This window comes from Rousettus aegyptiacus, unplaced genomic scaffold (assembly GCF_014176215.1).
Source record: "Rousettus aegyptiacus isolate mRouAeg1 unplaced genomic scaffold, mRouAeg1.p scaffold_m13_p_6, whole genome shotgun sequence".
NCBI classification, from domain to species: domain Eukaryota; kingdom Metazoa; phylum Chordata; class Mammalia; order Chiroptera; family Pteropodidae; genus Rousettus; species Rousettus aegyptiacus.
In genome coordinates this window covers 37,887,652-37,906,438 of record NW_023416309.1, presented here as the reverse complement: position 1 = coordinate 37,906,438, position 18,787 = coordinate 37,887,652, and the positions used below count along the sequence as shown (strand labels likewise).

Below are 18,787 nucleotides of genomic sequence, written 5' to 3'. Positions count from 1 at the left end.
CTGAGAAGATCATACCAAGAACATGCTGTGTGCCAGATGCTTTCTGGAGTATGTCAGATTTGACAGAAATGGGAAAAGACTAGCAGTTGGGGTGCAGGTGTCCAAAGAGGGCAGGAAGGAAAGAGGAGATGCCACATACCAAATTCAGGAGAGCCACCTTTATGGTGTAGTCTGAGACAGAGAGAGATGATTAGCTCTTTACTTTGTGGGGTTTGACAAAAGCAACAAATCCACTGAACCCACGCACAGCATTACAGGGATGAAGATAAGAGGAGAGCTGCTCTCCAATTTCTTTGTGGGAATGACAAAACTGACAAATACCAGAGTGATCTATGTCATAAAATGAGCTTTAATGTCTCCCTCTTACAACATGATAGTACTGCTTAAACTGGAACTGGCATACAGTTCCCCAAACTGGCTTCCTATGAGGAATGGAGCTGACATGCCTCTGGCTGCCGTGCAGCTGGAGTAGCCCCAAGCACTTAACTCAGTACAAACTCTGGAGTCCAAATACCCACATCTGCTGCAGTTCACCAATTTTGGAGTTCTGGAACTGGCAGGGTAGATTCTGTGAATACCAAGTACTCCAGACACTGTTCTGCTCCATTCCTTCTCCCTCAATATTGCTGTTCTCAGCTTTGTGAGGTACTAAGGAACGCCCTGGTTTTGCAGGGCCTAAATCTCCCATCATCGCAGGTCTGAGTCCTGTTTTGTATTTGCTTAAAACATCTCTGATGTGTGACCCATGCTAACATGACTTGCCCTGTCCAGAGGACTCCTGGGAGTCACCTTTTCCAAGTTTCTTCCTGGTTGATGGCTCTCTTTGAAGCCCAACACAATAAGACGATTCCAAAGAACTGCATTTAAGAATGTAGACAAACAGGAGTCTGTCTTCTTTCTATGCCAGTCAGTCCTTGTCTTGATCATTTTATCTCTTTCTTTCTTTGACACACATATCTGCATGTGCACAGAGCTCTGGAAGGATCCTCTTATCTGAAGACTGTGGAAATATTTTCTGAATTTAAGGAATTATCCCTTTCACTGGGCGATGTTCACACTGCAGACTGGTCTCTACCTTCCCAGATGTCTTCTCGTTGCTTGGCTTCCAAACGTTTTCTCTCTGCAAATCAGGGCAGTGTTAAAGGTGGTAGTGTACTTCATATAACTTTCATACGACTTTCCCTTAACCCAAATTACAAAGCAAACTTTATTAAACAAAAGCTGGATTTCCTGATTTTCTCTTATCTGATTCCAAGAGTTAATATCTTTAACTTTCCAAGTGCTTTGTTAAATGGAAATGTTACCATTATTATATATATATATATATATATATATGGCTAATTAATAGAAATAAAAAGTATATAGAATAAGTCAGAATCTAGCAGGATCCAGATTCTAGTCTTGCTGATAATATATTTATTATAATTCTATTTCTCAACTGTGTTAAGTGCTTAAATATAATTTCCCATTATTCACTGTTTACTCATCTTTTCAAATATTTCAAGTGATCAAGACTGTTTCAATATTCTTCTAACTTCTTGCTCAAATGGTAGCTACTGGCTTTAGTTATATCTACCTATTACAATCTTAGAAAAAATATTTCAGAGGCAAACTGAGTTTCAGTATTTTCAAAACACTTTCAGGAACCAGAAATCTTCTAAAATGCACAATTCTAACAGGAAATAAATTCCCACATATAATTGAGGGAAAACTAAAGACTTTTTTTTTTTAATGCACAAATCTGGGTTATTCATCTTTAATTTTTAGCACAGAAGCTTCATTTGCAATTAACACTTTCACCAAGACCTGAGAAAATACAGACCATACATGGTTTGGTGGCACATGCACTTCATTAGGTGCCACAATACCCGTTCTAATGCCATGGTTTGTCATTTACCTTGACACCATAAAATGTAGGTGATAAGCCTAAGTGCTTCCTTCCACAGGCTATTATTATTTCAGATGTCTGTATAAGATTTTGCAAGTCATGAATTAGAAGGATTACAGAAATCAAAATCAAGGTGAGTTTAGAGTTAATACTTGCTATTTTGACATCGAGGTGAGTTTAGAGTTAATACTTGCTATTTTGACATATCTTTCCAAATCAGCAGTTATCTCTTATAAAATTCCTGTACTATAGCTGATTGTACTTTAAGGGCAAAGAACTTGGTCAGGAAGCTGACTGGCACTTGTAAATCTAAGAAAGAGAAATTCACTGCTATTTGGGCACCATCTTGTGGCACAATCCGAATATAGCAGCAAGTTACAAGAGGCAGAAAATGGGGGTCAGCGAATTCCAAACTGAAGGCTAGCTAATTCAATGTCCTGTGACCTGGCTTTAAGACAGGCTTGCATTGGGCTGGGTGGGACTCTCTAGGAAACAGCACATTTCTTAGGAAAGCACTGCGTGGTTCTGACTCTCACAAACAGGAAAGTCAGGAGGGGATCTAAAGGCGAAGGTAATCTTACACAAAAACAATCAAAAACTGGTTCTGGATTACAAGAAAATAGTGAAGAAACTAGAAAAGTGAATTATTAGAACTTAAAATTTTCAATAAGCAATATGGGAAGTTAAAGAAAAGAAATCCAGGTGCAGTAGAAAAATATAATAACTGGCCCATAAACCACATTCCAAAGTCAAAGCAGTTATGAAAACAAAGTTTTGTTTTATTTTGTAAAGTCTGGACCAAAATAAATTTGGTGATAAATTAACCTGAGGGATATGAGGCTGTTTATAATCTTCACTTACGCCATTTATGGTGACTTAGTCATACACTGTGCTGCAGAAATATTAATATTAATGTGTTTGATTTTAGTGCTATGAAACAAATATTAAATAAAATAACCATGTTTACTTTCTAAAACTGGAAAAATTTTAAATTCTGAAACATTTCCTACCCTAATGCGTTCTAATTGTTGATTTCTATTACCAAAAATATGTAAATATAAAAGGAAATTCTGATTATAAACCATATGAGAAAACCATGTGAGAAGTACAAAGAAATAATAAAAATGTGAGATATAAATTTAAAACATAAACATGAATAGAGAAATATAGATTAAAATGAGACTTAAAATATAATCTTCAATCTAAAGAGTAAATGGAAGCTTGGAAGGAGGTTAAATGACTTGCTTAAGGTTAAACAGTAAAAAACTGAAGCTGGAACTCAGGTCTTTAATACTTCAAATAGCATACATTCCACTATCCTGATATCTGAAAATATCTACAAAGAAAAAGAAAAAGTGTGGGAAAAAAATGTATTCACAGAAAGTTAAAGAAACATGCTGTCCCTTTATTAAAGGAAAAGGAAAGTAGATAATAACTTATAGACTGTATGAAAAAAGCTCTTATTAACTCTACCTCTAACAATTAAAAACAGTAAGAGAAAGCCCCACAGTAGCCATAATGGCAAAGAAGGAAGAATAAAAGAATTAGTATGAAATGATTAACCTAAAGCATTCAAATAACTGGCCCTGAAAGCTTTTCATTCCTAGTATAATAAATAAATAGGCAAAAATGATTATATTAAATGAGTTGACTAAAATCACCACTTCTCGCTGAGGGAACAGAAAGTGCTAAAGATTAAAAAAGGGCCAGTTTGGTGTCATGTTTGAAAAAAGTAAAAAAAGATATAAATTGCAACTTTAAAAATGTACTTCTACACCTAAGAAAATGGAGAAAATCATCACAAAATCTACCTGTAGTCACCTACAGAGTAATAATCAACATGAAGACTTGAAGTACAAGTCTGGTCAAACTAATCTAATTGCCTTCTATGGTTTGACAGATCTGGAAGATCAAGGAGAATATAAATAATCTCTTAATTTTTGGAAGGTTTTAGATTTTAGGCTTACCAAGTATTTACATAATCATTACTAGGCCAGGAAAATATAGTCTGGATTACCTAAGTGTTAAAAAGTGGCATATAACTGTGGTAGAGACTAGATTGATTATCAATGTATTAAGTATCAACACAAAGAATTATGTGCTATTTACTTAGCAAGAGTTGGTGAAATGTTCAGTTAGTCCTAGGATCAACATTTTCTCCTCTGATCTAGGCCAGGACATAAGTTTATTAAACAGCAGGGACACCAAAAACATGGGGAAATACTGCATTTCAGAGAAAAAGACCACATTAAAATGAAAAATGTAGTTAGAAATTAAGGGAACTTCTCATCAGAAGAGAAAAGATATCAAGAAAATGTCCCAAGAACTAGATTTTTGAGTCAGCAATACAGTACCACTCTTGCAGAAAGAATAATGGAATGCCTGAAAAGGGACTTCAGAAGGTAACAGCTATGATTAATTTTTTATTATAGTTGACTACCCTACAGAGATGATTTTACTTTTAAGTTCTTAGTGATTTAACTCATCGAAACTAGGAGATCAAATTATTGTTTACTCTTTCAGGCCTGTAACTCAAAGAATGGCCTTTTAGGACCAGCCACTTAATCACCTATCACCCAAGAGTAAAATGGAAATAAATTATGAAATAAAATTATAACAGGCTTTGAAAATGAGAGGGAAGCTTATTCTGAGAAGTAATGCTAACTATCTCCAATTTCAGGTGAGAATCAAGTAGTTTGGTAAGTAGAATGTGAGCAAATTTTACACATATTCCTTAGTTTGGTCTTTATAGTTTTATCATTTAGTGTATTACTGGATTAAACATGATTAAATCAAATACAAAGCACAGAAGGATGTACAGAGAATATTTTGATGGGCGCTAGATAGGATGGGCTTTGGGGGTGTGAAAAGGGGGAAAAGATTAAGATGTACAAATTGCCAGTTATAAAAAAATCACAAGGATATAAAGTACAGCATAGGGAATAGTCGACAATAATGTAATAACTATATATGATGTCGGATGGGTACTAGACTTATTGGGTAATCTTATAAATTATAAAAATGTCTAATCACTATGTGGTATACTTGAAACTAATATAATAATTGTATGTCAACTATAATTGAAAAGTAAAAAATAAAATTGAAAAAAATATACAAAAAGCACTGAAGGATGATCTATGCTTTCATTTCCCATTCTCAGTGTAGTTCTAATCTGTTATGTACTCATCTGGACTAAAAAATCTATTTTCCCCATGTTCAAAGGCTTAGGAAATAACGCTCTTATCCTCCAGATATATATACAGTATGATTTGCTTAAAATGAATTGGATACTTCCCTTTTCTCAGTTCTTTCCCAGAGTAGCTTTATTTTCTGAATCTCCTTTTTAAGGACTAAGACATAGACTCCTCACTAAAAAGGTAAAAAGATCAAAGTAGGGTGGAGAAACTTAACAGGAAAGTCTTTAAATCTCAGAATCACAAATCCCAAATTCATTAATTAGAAGGGTCTCAGATGTACTGTTCAACTCTGGATTTTATAAAGAAACACATGGAGGACTTGACAGGGTTCAGAGTACGGTCATGAATGAAATAAGATTTGTGAAGAAAAATTAAAATAACCAAGTCATTCAGATATTCAGTCAATGAACATGTATATACATTGAACATCTTTTTATAAACCAGACACTGTGCCAGACAGAATTCTTCAAGTGGGAAAAAGGCAAGGAGATTATAGTATTATTAATAAAAGTACCTATATTAGGAAGGCACACAGATCTCAATTCCCATTCTAATTCTGATCAATTGGCTATGGTCACTGAATCAAAACTCACTGAGAATGTCATGAATGATGAGCACTGCTATGGGTAATGGGTGGGGAGCAGCAGTACACAGTATGTGTTTGTCATTACTAGCTCATATTATAATGAACACTAATTTCCTAAGAATCATATAAATAACAGTATTCTGAATTTGTAAAGCACTTTCTAAATATTTTTACACATATTAACTTAGGTTGTGCTCAAAAAATTCTCCAAGATTAGGTTAACTCAGACATTACTTTCACTTCATTGGAAATGGGCACAGAGACTCACTCACAGTCACACAACTAGTTAATGGCAAAAACTCTACTACAGCCCATATTTCCTCATTCGTAAATGATCTACCCTTGATCTTTATAGTTAAAGGTTGTTAGAACAGAATGGTGTCCAGATGTTTCCTATTTCTTTACTAAGAAAAAAAGAAGAAATTGGTTTAAACTATCATACAGATGTAAGTTAAACCTAACGAAGAATTTTCTGACAGTAAAAGCAGCTAACCATTGGAATTAGTAACTAAAAAGAAGTCTGTCATATTTTATTTTCTGAAGACCCAAAAACATTTTAAATGTTTTTTTTCCTGGGAAAAAATGTTAACTGCCCCCAAATCCTTCAAGAGGGATTACAGTAATATAGAAGGAGCATGGATTTTAATTAGAGGGATCTAGGTTCCAATGACACCTCAATTTACCAGCTGGATTACCTTAGGCCAGTTATGTAACTTCTCTGTGCCAGCTCTAAACTGGAGATAATATCATCCATCACAGAGTTATCATAACATGTTACATTACCTGGAGTCTCCTTCTAATCCTTTTAATCAACAAAAAATCCATGGCTTTTAATCTTAAAATCTTCAGAACTAAAGTGAGAAGAGAAACAAGTACTTAAAATATCAGGTTCATGTTTTCTTCCTTACTCAAGGCAGATATCCCCACTTGAGAGGACCAAATCTTGCCAAATCTCTAATTCTCCTAAATAGAAAGCACAATGCAATGCTTTGCAAAGGGCAGGTTCTCAGTAAAAGCCGAATGTAGCTGAGAGTAGTATAGGAAATTTAAAATAAAAAGAGTAACGTAAAAAACATGCACTGGAGTCTGTGCTGCACTCACCATATAACAATATTGCTCCTATTACTAATAAAAACAGCTGCAGCTAAATTTATTACACACCATAGGCTATATAAACAGAAGGGAGGGCATTCCTACGGTTTTTGAAAATGAAGTCTCTTTTGTAGATTATCTCACTTGATTTCCCTTTTATGGATGAGGAAACAGGCATCCAGAGAGTAAAAGATCTGTCCAAGGTCACAGAGCCAATAAATGGCAGAGCTAAGGTGTGACCCAGGCAGTATGATTCCAGAGTCTATATATAATGTTATCCACTATGCTATGTTGATCCCTCCTCTTCTAGTGGAAAAAGGTCTAGAACAAAAAAAAATCTACTCTGCTTAATACCTAAATAACTTTTAATTTCCACAGAAAAATAATCTTGCTAAGTGAGAAACTTTGGGGTCCATGTAGGCAGATATAAGAGTATCTGCTCAATGTATAAAGAAGCCAGAAAGAGATAAATCAGGAATCTTCCACATGCATCTTTTCAGACATAAAGAGTGAGAAAGCTCTGGAGCTTATTAAAGGAAAAGTCCTCTATAATCTGTACAGCCTTGGCACCAATAGATAGTAGGAACTTATCACAATGGGTCTCTATTCACAACTAAAGGCCTCCTTTAAAAAAGTTAGTAATAGGGTACCCACTTAGCCAACAGTCTCATTTGTAACTGCATCACTGAACTGTCCTTTGTATAGCTGGGTACTGAACACAAATACTTCAGGTGGAACTGCATGCTGATGTGCCTACAGAAAAGTAGAGGAGAATACTCAAGTTGATATCCATGTAAAACTGTTGCTGGATACCTGTAGAGATACACAGGAAAGCATGATACACTGCAAAAAGTCACTTCTCCTTTTATAGATACCATTGTTATTACCCTCTATTGATCTTCTGAGATAATTGTGGTTATCACGGAAAAATCATTTTCTTCAGAGACAACCAATTAATAAAGAGTTAAGGACACTGCATTTTCCTTTAACTCTGTTACTGCCATTGATACAAACTAGAGGAATCCTCCCATTTCTAAAGACTGTAAGAGGCCTTTGAGTGAACAATGCAATGGAAAAATCAAAACTGCCTTATTATAATCATTAAAGTTTCAAAACATTAGTTGGGATCTGTTCTGAAATTCTCGCACCTTACATAAGATACTCTGTCACTAGTTATCTGGTCAGTGCAGCTGAGAGTCCAGAAGCTGCCTGCTATCACCAAAGCAGAGTGGACAGGAAGTATTAATGGCCTTGTTAGACTGGCAATAAACAAGGAGTTTGAAACTTCAATTCATTTAATGAAAAAATGAAGTTACTTTTCAGTAAGTGGAATTTTAAGAATAAATTGCCTTCACAGATTCCACAGATCGTGGGCTTAAGGCAATGAGACTCTCTATAGCCTGAAGGTTGAGAAAAAGTACTTAAGTACAACTGGAGTCGCAAACCTTTACAGACAAATCAACAGCCTATAAAGTGGAGAGAGAGGTTTTAACCCCAAAACTATAGGGAAAGAAAAATCCTATTTGTGAATCAGTTGAAATATTTTCTGAGAACCCTTAGATACTGAAAAATAATCAGAAGTTAGGTAATCTAGATGTACTCTAACGGAGCCACTCAGGACTGTCTATACAGATAAAAAAAATACCACCTCCAGTTATCGATGTCAGCTGCTGGCTTTTCTTTAATTAGTCTTTACCTAAGATCTAAACCATTTGATAATAATACCATGGCAATCATGGCCCAGTAAAACCATAGCAAATAATGTGTTCTGCCTCAGAGATTATTGTGTATTCAAAGAAAAAATTTTCTCAGCGTTTGGAGCAAGAACCACAGAAAAAGTCATGGATGAGCTGGGAAAACTGAACCTCTCTCAGAAAACAACAGTAGGAGAATGGATTAAGATGCCTTGGTGTGTAAAACATGTAGACAAATCCTGAAATGTATTCCTCCTAAATATAAGGCATGAAAACTATTTCAATACACCTGGGAGGCTTCTAGGAATCAGTAATGACAAAATGGAATAAACTTCATTTTGTTTTTTAATACATATAGTGAGCTCTAAAGGGATTAGAGAAGAACACTATCACTTCAACTCACCTCGGGCTTCTTGCAGTTTCTTGAGTTCGGCTTCCCGTTCAGTTTTGCTCTGTTTACTTCGAACCCCAAGGGCGCTGATGACCAGCCTTCTGGCTAGAGCTGCTGAAGTCTCAGGACGTTCCTTTGCTGGGTGGAGGAATTCTGAATGGGCGAAAGAGAAGGTATAAGAGGGAGTGATGTAAAACACTCTAGCTCTAAGTAATTTAACTCAGTATTTAACATACAAAATAGATTAACAAGGGCTGCATCAGTAGTAATTAATACAAGCCTGAAAGATGAAGATCAGAGGAAATTAACATGGCAAAGCACTAACAACTCTTGCTTCATTATCTGTATTAACACAATTTCTTATCGTGACTCTTGTGAAACAGCTAAACACAGAGGTAAACTAGATAAGGATGTCATCAGAAAATGGTTGCTGCATTGCTTGCAGTTAGCATCTCCCATTCTCTCCAAGTGGCTGCTCAGATGCCACATTTCCAACATAGCCATTTCTCTTTCCTATTTTTCCTTAAAAACATACTTCCTTTAACACTAAAAATAAAAGTGTTATGTCTTTAGAACTCTGGATGCAAGTGTTGAAAAAAACAATAACACTAACATCAACAAGAAAAAAACCAAGACTATAGACTCACCAGCATAAGCTCTAGCTTTGGCCTTAGCTGCTCTTGTGGCCTGTGACAAGGGCCGGATCTTCACCATGGCATGTTTACTACCCAGAGCATCACGAGCTACAATGAGAAATAAATATAAGGAAGAGAAGACATGAAGAAGAGTGATGCAACGGAAAATTTAAGACTAATTCTTAGAAAGTATTTCCTAGATGTTATGCTTTTTTTTCATGGCAAGCAAAGGGTAAGCTCTAGAAAATCCCTAAGGAACAACTTGACAGTGATAATTTTTAGATCGGGGATCAGCAAACTATGGCTCTGTGATTATTTCCAGTCAACTATCTGTTTTTGTAAATAAAGTTTTACTCAAACAGCCATGCCCATTTGTTCGCATCCTATCTGTGGCTGCTTTCTTGCTACAACAGCAGAGTTAAGTAGTGACAAAGACCATATGCCCTAAAATATTTCCTATCTGGCCCTTTACAGAAAAAGTTTGCAGACCTCTATTCTAGGTGGTTCAGGCAAGAACCAAAATCTCTAATTTCTTTGAATACCTCTGCATCAGATGTAACATGAGGCCAATGATATATGTGAAAAGGCCCAATTATATATTCAGAAAGCAGATATTACAATCTCTCACTGGACAGGTTAAAGGGCTACTTCAAATTCATTTGTCTGGGGCGGGGGAGGGGAATCCTAAGTACTGTAAGATTTAGTCACACAAGTTTCTTAAATCTCTACCTATGATCTATTTACGTACTAGCGTAACTGACAGTTATGTAACAAACAACCTTGAAACGAGTTGACTATTTCTCCAAATACGTTCAGATTAACATAAAAAGGGAGAAGGGAAGCACATGGGTAACCAACACCATGCCTAAAAAACCTTTATCTGCCAAGTTCCTATACTGGCTAAATAAAATCCAGCTGGCTGGAACTCAACAGAAAAAAAATGACAAGTAGCAGAAGAAAATGTACAATAAGAAAAGAACACTAAAATCCATTGGTAAATTACCTGTAATTGGACTGGAGAATACTCCTAGGGCATGTGTATCATCCACCCATTTAATATCAAATCCTTTCTTCCTGCAACAAAAAAAAAATCCCATGATTTTGTTTCTTAAAATTTATTTCCATTAAACACCTTTCAAATAAAGTCCCATAAAGCATTGCATGATAAGAAACAATCAACAAGAGCACAGGTGGAATGGGGATAATGACATAAAAAACAGCTTGGAGGACAGAAGCAGCCACTGATTTTTAAAAGCAATAATACCATCATAAAGAACTACCTTGGAGTATTTTACATTCCCAGCCATTTTACAGACATCAACTAATTAATCCTCACAAGTCCCTTGGGGAGGTATTTTTTTTTTTACACACTATTTACAAAAGGCGTTCTATGGGCCTATGGGTACAAAACAAGAAGAGGTAGAAAGGGGGTTCAGAGGAGGGGTAGGATACTAGAGGAGGAGGCAGGAAGGAAGGTCACCTGGATTTAATGCATATGTAAGCTCAAAAACAGAGATAGAGAAAGAGACAGAGAGGCAATGGGAGACAGGTCAAAGGAAAAAAAAAGTCAAGTAGTGGAGAGAAAGGACAACTATAATCAGAAAGGTTGATCTATTCTGTCTTACTTGTTGTAGAAGGGAAGTAGAAAGGGAAAATAGGAAAGAAATGTGGCAAAGCCAGAAAAATTCAGGATAAAAGCAATCAAGATAAAAGAGAAATATCAATCAAATTAGAATCAAAAGAATGACCAATGAAGTACTATAAAAACACCATCATTTTAGAGCAGAGTTATACAGTGAGCACAAGGACTACCAGGATGATGACATAACAGTTATTTTTTTCAGTTTGACGCTTAAAACTGCTCATGGATTCAGTATAGTACTGTGGAAAGAGCTTGGGTGTTTGAGGGTCGGAGATATATAAACGGACTCCAGCTCTGCCCCCACCTTGAATCCTTGCGCAGATTTAAACTCTCTTGAGCTAATTCTGCTCATCTGCAGAAACGGGCATAGTACTTCTCACAGAGTTGTTGTAAAAATGGAAATGAGATCATCCATGACAAGGCAAAGAACACAGTGCTGAGCACTCAGTGGACATTTAGTAAATGAATGGTGCTCATTATTTTTTATTATTAATAGCAATATTCATCAGAAAGGTTATTAATATTGATGAAGATGGTGATTAAAACATGAAGCTAACTAGTATTTGGCTCAGACATTATAGGCTTTTGCACCATGACCTCTTCTTTATTTTTATAAAGCACTATAATGAAAAAAAATGACAACTCCTAAAATATTTTTCTTCTTTAACAACCAATCAAGAAAAAAATTCCTTTGAGGGAGAAAGAAATAAAGAAGGTTTTGTAGGTTAGTTAAGAAAATTTCCTGAATGTAAGGGTAAGTTTGACCATGACATAAAATGACCACAGGGGTTAGAGAAGGAAAAAATTCAATAGTAGAAATCTATAGCATAAGATAGTTTACAAAAAAGAAAGAAAAAGACCTAGATGGGTTCTGGAGGGTCTTTTAGACTTTGGAATTTAAAATCCTTTCAAATGCTTTTCTTTTGAGGATGTTTTTGGATTTATTTTTTTTAATGGTCTTACAGGTTAAGATCCGGAAAAAACAAATCGATGGGAAGTTAACTATTCATAAGAATTAACTAATCTTCAGGAAAGTCTAGATCCTTTAATAACAATCCAAGGTAGTTTTAATTTGTGATTTAATCTCATTGACTGCTTTTAAAATCTACAATGCATTTTGTATGGAACAGGCTCTAATACTGGGTCTTACATAACTAATTAATTTGACTGACCACCTATACTATATATTTAGAAGGTCTATGAGAGGGACTAACTGTCCTCCAGGATCCAGTCACCCTTTCTTTCTTTCATAGAACTGATGCCCAGCACCCTCAACCAAATATAAATGAGGTATACTGCTGCTAGCTAGTTTGCTTGTTCTAGAACTTTATAGAAAATGAGAATGCTTGTTTTTGCAAATAAAAGTTTTACTGAATACAGCCACACTCATTTGTTTACATATGGTCTATAGCTACTTTTGTGCAACAAAAACAGAGCTGCCTAAAATATTTGTAATCTGGCCCTTTAAGTTGGAGGCTATCCCCAAATGATATAAAATCATACAAATTCAAGAGTTACATGAATTAATTTTAAATTAAATATTTTAATATCAAGATTACAGCATTTAAGTATAATTCTTCTTGGTATTGACCTCTTTTCAGATCCTGAAAATTTTTTTATAACTTTCTTTCTAGATTATTTCTTTATTCCTGAAGCTTGTTTTTATCTTATAAACTAGAGATACGGGGGTATACTTCTGACTCTTTTTTTAGGAATGACATGCATACAAAGAGTCAGTGCAATTGTTTTCAAAACCACTTATATCAATTTCAATTTACACTCACTACATAAATGAATAAAATTAAATCAATGAAACGAGTAGGAAACAAGCGTTGCTGTGTCTATAAAAACTGAGTTGAATGCTTTTGGAAGACCAGAAAAAAGTGAAGTCACTGAAAAACTCAAAGAACTATTATCAATTATGTTAGGGCAAAACAGCCATAAGCAAAATGGATAAAAGTAAACACTATAAGCAATATGCACTCAGATGACTCTGAAGGTATGTTGAAGTTCTTACTCTAAAGAAATGAAACTGGAAGTCATAGTAATATATTATGATGGTGACATACAAGAACTCTTCTATCAACCAACCAATAACTTAAAAAAAAAAAAAAAAAAAAAGGCCTGGCATCACATCAAAGACTGGCAACTAAGTGGACACTTAGTTGTTAAAATAAACTAGCTGAGACACATAACAATTATTTTTTATCATTCTCCACTTGATTATTTCTGAGGTTATTCTGACCTCAAATCAATAATTTCATTTACAGTGTTCTTGCACTGTTAGTGCCATTGGTGCTTGGCAGAAAAAAACAAATCTGTTCAGGAGAAATCTTTGTTTATGTTAGGCCTCAATTCCCATACATAAAATTTCAAGGAAAATGGGTGGCTCGCAGTAAAAACAAACAAACATAAAAACTAAACTTCCCAAAAAGCAAGGCACTGTGAGTGAGAATTTGCAAAAAAAGAACTAAAAGGACTTCAGGTAAAGGAATTATCAGACATAAACTATAGGAGATCTATGTTTAATATACTTAAAGAAATTTTTTAAATCTTGAAAATATTTGGAGAAAACAAGAAACTGAAAAATGACCATGCAGATTTGAAAAAGATGAAGAACTTTGAAAAATGAAAAACATAGTAAAAATAAATTTAAAAATTCAAAGGACAGATTTAACAGCAAATTAAACATAACTGAATAAAAAAGTTAGTGAACTGGAAATCAGAGGTAAAGAAATTATTCAGAATGTAACTGACAAAGAAATGGAAAATATGAAAGAGAGTTGACATGAAAATTAAGTGAGAGGTCTAATATATATTTAATTGGCATCTTAAAGAAGGTAAAAGAGAACCTGGTACAGGTAATATTTAAAGCCTTTATAGTGTTTGAAAAAGTATAAAAATATTAACTTTAGCCACTAATAAATTAAGCATGCATTTTTAATTTCCAAAGTAACTACCAAAGACTAGAAACAGAGTATCATTTCCCCAAAAAATGGAATGAGAAAAAAATACCTCATCAATCCAAAAGAAGGCAAGAAAGAAGAGAAAAAGATGGAACAAGTAAACACACAAAAAAAGATGGAAGGTATACATCCAAATATAGTTGACCCTTGAAATGTGCAGGTCCACTTATATGTGATTCTTTTTAACTTACAGTGTTGATACAGTACAGTACTGTATTTGTATTGTCTCTTCCTTATGATTTTAATAACATTTTCTTTTCTCTAGTTTATTTTATTGATTAATACAGCATACAATACATATAACATATGAAATATGTGTTAATTGACTGTTTATGTTATTGGTAAGGCTTCCTGTCAATAGACTATTAAAGTTTTTGGAGAGTCAAAAGTTATATGTGAATTTTTGACTGTGTGGGTTGGTCAGCACCCCTAACTCCTACCTTATTCGAGAGTTGACTGTGTATTAATAATTACAATAAATATAAATGGACTAAATGCACAATGAAGGTAGATTTAAAATCATTGATATTGTTCTTTCTAAATGCTAAAATTAGGTCTACAAAGGCTATTTGGCATTTTTAAGAAATTTAGAAGAGTGGTTTGTTTAATACAGTCCATTTCTAATGGACCTGGAACAGACAATAAACAAACTTGATGCTAAACAATGGGGAATATGAAACAAAGAGATGATTTTTCAGAAAACATTTTTAAAAAATTTCATTCCACCTTTTCTAGCATCCTCAATGATTTGCAAATACTTACTGATAACTGCAGAAAACTCGTAGGAGGTCTTCAGTACGAAATTCTTGGGGGAAGTCATAAATTTCAATGACATGTGGGAATTCACAATCACTGAGGTCAATATCAGGAACTTCATTGTTGTAATAATCAAATCTAGGTTCTTGGATGCTTTTTCTATTCTTCATATTCCCTGATAACTGAAGAGGAGGAAGAAACATAAAAGTGACTGTTACATCAAGCCATAGCATTATAAAACATCCTCCCTTACATAAACAATCTTCCTCGTCTCTATACTCCCATTCCTTGACCTTTAGCATTGTATTAACGCTGTTGATAAATACAATAATGACCACGGTTCTATCAGCCAGTTTATATTATACATGTGGAATACTTGAAAAGGTATTGAAATTCTAACAAAAACAGTTAGCACATGAAACTCAACTTGCATCTATCAACCAGTGTGTGAGAAAAAGTAAAATGATTAATGTGGTGAGTTACGAATGGCGCATCTTGGAAAATGAATTTCAGAAAACAGATGAAGAGATGAATTAATAACATTTGTTTTATTGAGCTTATTGATCAGACTCATCTCATAGTTTCTTTTTTTGGAAGTGAACAAAAACACAATTTTTAAAAGTGAAAATACTTTGTTATTCTACCTTCTGTTGAATATCGCTTACAAAGAAATTTGTTAAAACAAATTTAAGTGGTACAAGTAAAGGTCCCTAGCATTAAAGCTACCTAAAGGAATTTCCACATTGCAAGTTAGTAAAAAAAGTTAACAGTAATGAAAAATACTTAAAATTCTACTATCCTATAAAAAAACTAAAGGCTATTTCACATTGGAAGCAGAGGGCAATGGAAAAACAGAAAATGGCAGCAAAGCCCTGAGAGTCATTTTGACCACCCAAAGCCTTCACACCCAAGAGTGTCTTCTCTGTTAATCGCAAGTCCAACTAGATCCCATCAAGCTTTCCCTCTTTTATATCATGCTTTTCCCACCAAATGAGGAAATGAGAACTTGCAATGCTAAGGATTTATCACCTTTCCTTGGAGAAGTGAAACATGATTCAAGAATTTTATTTGCAAAGGAGAAAAGGGGAAAGGTGATTTAAGTAAAATCAACAAAAATATTTATTGCTGTGCCTCTAGTTCCATTTCTCCACTATGCTTCAGTTTTATACATAAAAAGAATGGGAACAATAATAGTACTTTAAACTCATAGATACATATATGGGCAAGTAAGATGATACAATAAGTGCTTAGAATACTGCCTGGCACCTAAGTATTCAAAGACCTAAATCTGGGAATATTTTGTATTTTTTACAAGCTGTTCTCACAACCTGGAGAGCTTTGTCTGCTCTTGATCCTTCCTCTCCTTTAAGATCCTTCAGTCTTTATCTCCTCTTGAACCTTTCCCTACTGACTCAAATTTGGTGGTCTCTCCCTCCTATATACTACTATATATATGATATACTACTATATCATAACACTTAGTAGCTGGATATATATCATATTTCATCAATTCTATGATGCACATTTTTTTCACACTTTAACATCAGGATGCATCTTACAATAGTGTATATTATCACTGCTTGCCTGCACATGCATGAACATAAAGTACTAGTACCAAAACTTGCACAAAGTATGGCTAATAATGTATAAGAATAGCTCTATATAAGTGCAAAGGTAGTTTAAGAATACAGCAACAATGATTTTTGCTTTTTTTAATCTTTAAGAAATGCTGCATCTTCAAAGTTCTTGATGACACAGAAGTTAATACAGAATGGAAAGACATCATGATCAATGACTGAGTCAAGAAGTTATTAGAATGAGCTGGACTATAAAAATGAAGTTTAAAAAAAAACCTTAACCAATTTATTTCACCTACATTTTCCTTATTTAAGAAATGATATATGATAAAAATTTTATCTAATAAATATAAAAGAGTTCTTTCAATATTTATAAAATAAAAATTCTAAAGAGTGAGCATGGTATGAAGTTTAAATTCTTTCTTAGTGATACATAAAATAATGATGTATTTATTTCACTATCAATGGCATTTTCAATTTAAAGAAACCAGGACACTTGGATTCTAGTGTCAACTCTGGCACTAACCTTAGCTGTGTAAGTACCAACTTTTCTGAGCCTCAGTTACTTACCTATAAAAGAAGAGGACTAGACTACATTATGTTACAGATTCCTCTCAATACTAACATTCTACTTTTTTTAAAAAAGTATAGTTCTAGCTCTTAAACAAGTTATGGTTCCTAATCCTTAAAGTTCAAGGGCTGTGATAGAATCCTAGCTCAGATCTTGAAAAGTATGAAGAATGTTTTTTTGTGGGTACACAATTAAATATAACAAACCACTTTATAGTTATGATTATAACAAATTTAAATATGGGAGGCAATAGGAGGTAAAGGGGCAAGGAAGACAGAGACCTGCTCATAAGCTGGTGGTATAACACTACTGCAGCAGCTTCAAATGTCACCATATCTACTTACATGTGATTATTTACAGAACTAACCTATATAGTCAATTCTCAATTATATAGATTAGGTTATTCAAGTCCTTTGGTTCTATATTGCTCTTCCACTGTTATCTTGTGGTTAATTCACCTCTTATTAATTCACTATCTATTGAAGAAAATCAATTTAATATTTTATTATTTACTATAAACCTTGATAAATTAAAAGATTTGGTTGGAGAACAGCTTAAGCTATAAACAAAAAAACAAATAAGGCTTTTTAGATTATCTGGATTTGATTCTATTCTAAGGTATTACAATACCACAGATAACTGAGAACAGCCAAGAGTTTTTCATGTTGGTCTACAGTAATGTGAATAAAGCAAAAGCTAGAATGTTAAAATATTTTACTCACTTAACTTCCCATCTTTCACAGATGGGAAATAACACTATTTATTTAAAAAAACAAAAAGTACTTTAAGTCTTTTCGAATTTCTCATGTCCTAAGTTCAAAAACATCCGAAAAGAGTTCAATAAAAAGATGATGACAGTGTTTAATATATACCATAAATTATAGCTTCCAGCCCTCTTCCATATTGCTTTGGGCCTAAGTACTTTAAGTCCTTTTCAGTAGTAAAAAAGTCCTTTTCAGACGTTTAAATGCTAACATTTTACACATTAAGTGTAAGAGTAAATAATCTCTAATAATGGTATTCTCTATCTGCAAATAAAATTATTAATATATATCTGCTATGTCTCCACTAACCTTTTTAAGATACCAAGGCCAGAAACAAACAGCTTCGAAATATTTGTAAAACTGGATGGATAGAATGCCACAGAAGGTACCATCTAAAGATTTCTCTAGAATAGCTATTGCCATCTAAAGATTTCTCTAGAATAGCCATCAGCAACATCTCAATACTGATTTTCATCAGTGTGAGAAAGCAATGGCTATAGCTTTGGCTTAAGGCACAGTAAAAGAGAAGGGAAAGGAGAAATTGAAAAGGCAAGCAGAAAAGGGCAAAATAAGGCAAAAGGTCTATAATAATGAGACATGTAGAGTGCTCTAACAATTGGTTCAGATGATCATTTACTGACCCAGAGCCAGAGAATAGCCAGAGAGATCTAGTTCTCTCTCATGAATGGTAATGTAATGGTATATGAGTGGGCAAAGACCAAGTGAATATCCTAAACCAACATGAACCTGGTTTCTACTCAGACAGGACAGAAAGTTTAACATGACAGGCTGACGCCAGCATTCTTGGGAAGGTGCTATATAGATCCACTGAATAGTGAAAACATTGCAATAGATTAAATGTAAAGTCAAGAGGAAGACTAAGAAGGCAGGGAGACATATCTATATTTCCTCCTCTTCTCAGCATGATTGGAAAGACTAGATGGAGAGATACTACTGATGAAGTAGAAAGATAAGACTAGGCTAGCCTAAAATAGTAAAACTAAGTCAAATGGGGGATGCTAGAAGTT

At 34.3% G+C, this 18,787-nt stretch overlaps 1 protein-coding gene across 5 annotated transcripts in view; it reads right to left on the bottom strand.

Annotated features, from left to right (window-relative positions):
- Positions 1–329: 329 nt before the first annotated feature.
- The window catches only part of R3HCC1L (R3H domain and coiled-coil containing 1 like), a 67,747-nt gene continuing 49,289 nt past the window's right edge, over positions 330–18,787 (bottom strand). For all 5 annotated transcript variants that reach the window (XM_016164192.2, XM_016164190.2, XM_016164191.2 and 2 more), the window contains 5 exons: positions 14,854–15,029; positions 10,487–10,557; positions 9,496–9,591; positions 8,861–9,001; positions 330–1,120 (listed from right to left, as the gene is read on the bottom strand). In XM_016164192.2, coding sequence (XP_016019678.2) covers positions 1,053–1,120; positions 8,861–9,001; positions 9,496–9,591; positions 10,487–10,557; positions 14,854–15,029 — 552 coding nt within the window. In that variant the 3' untranslated portion in view covers positions 330–1,052. The remainder of the gene's footprint in view (positions 1,121–8,860; positions 9,002–9,495; positions 9,592–10,486; positions 10,558–14,853; positions 15,030–18,787) is intronic.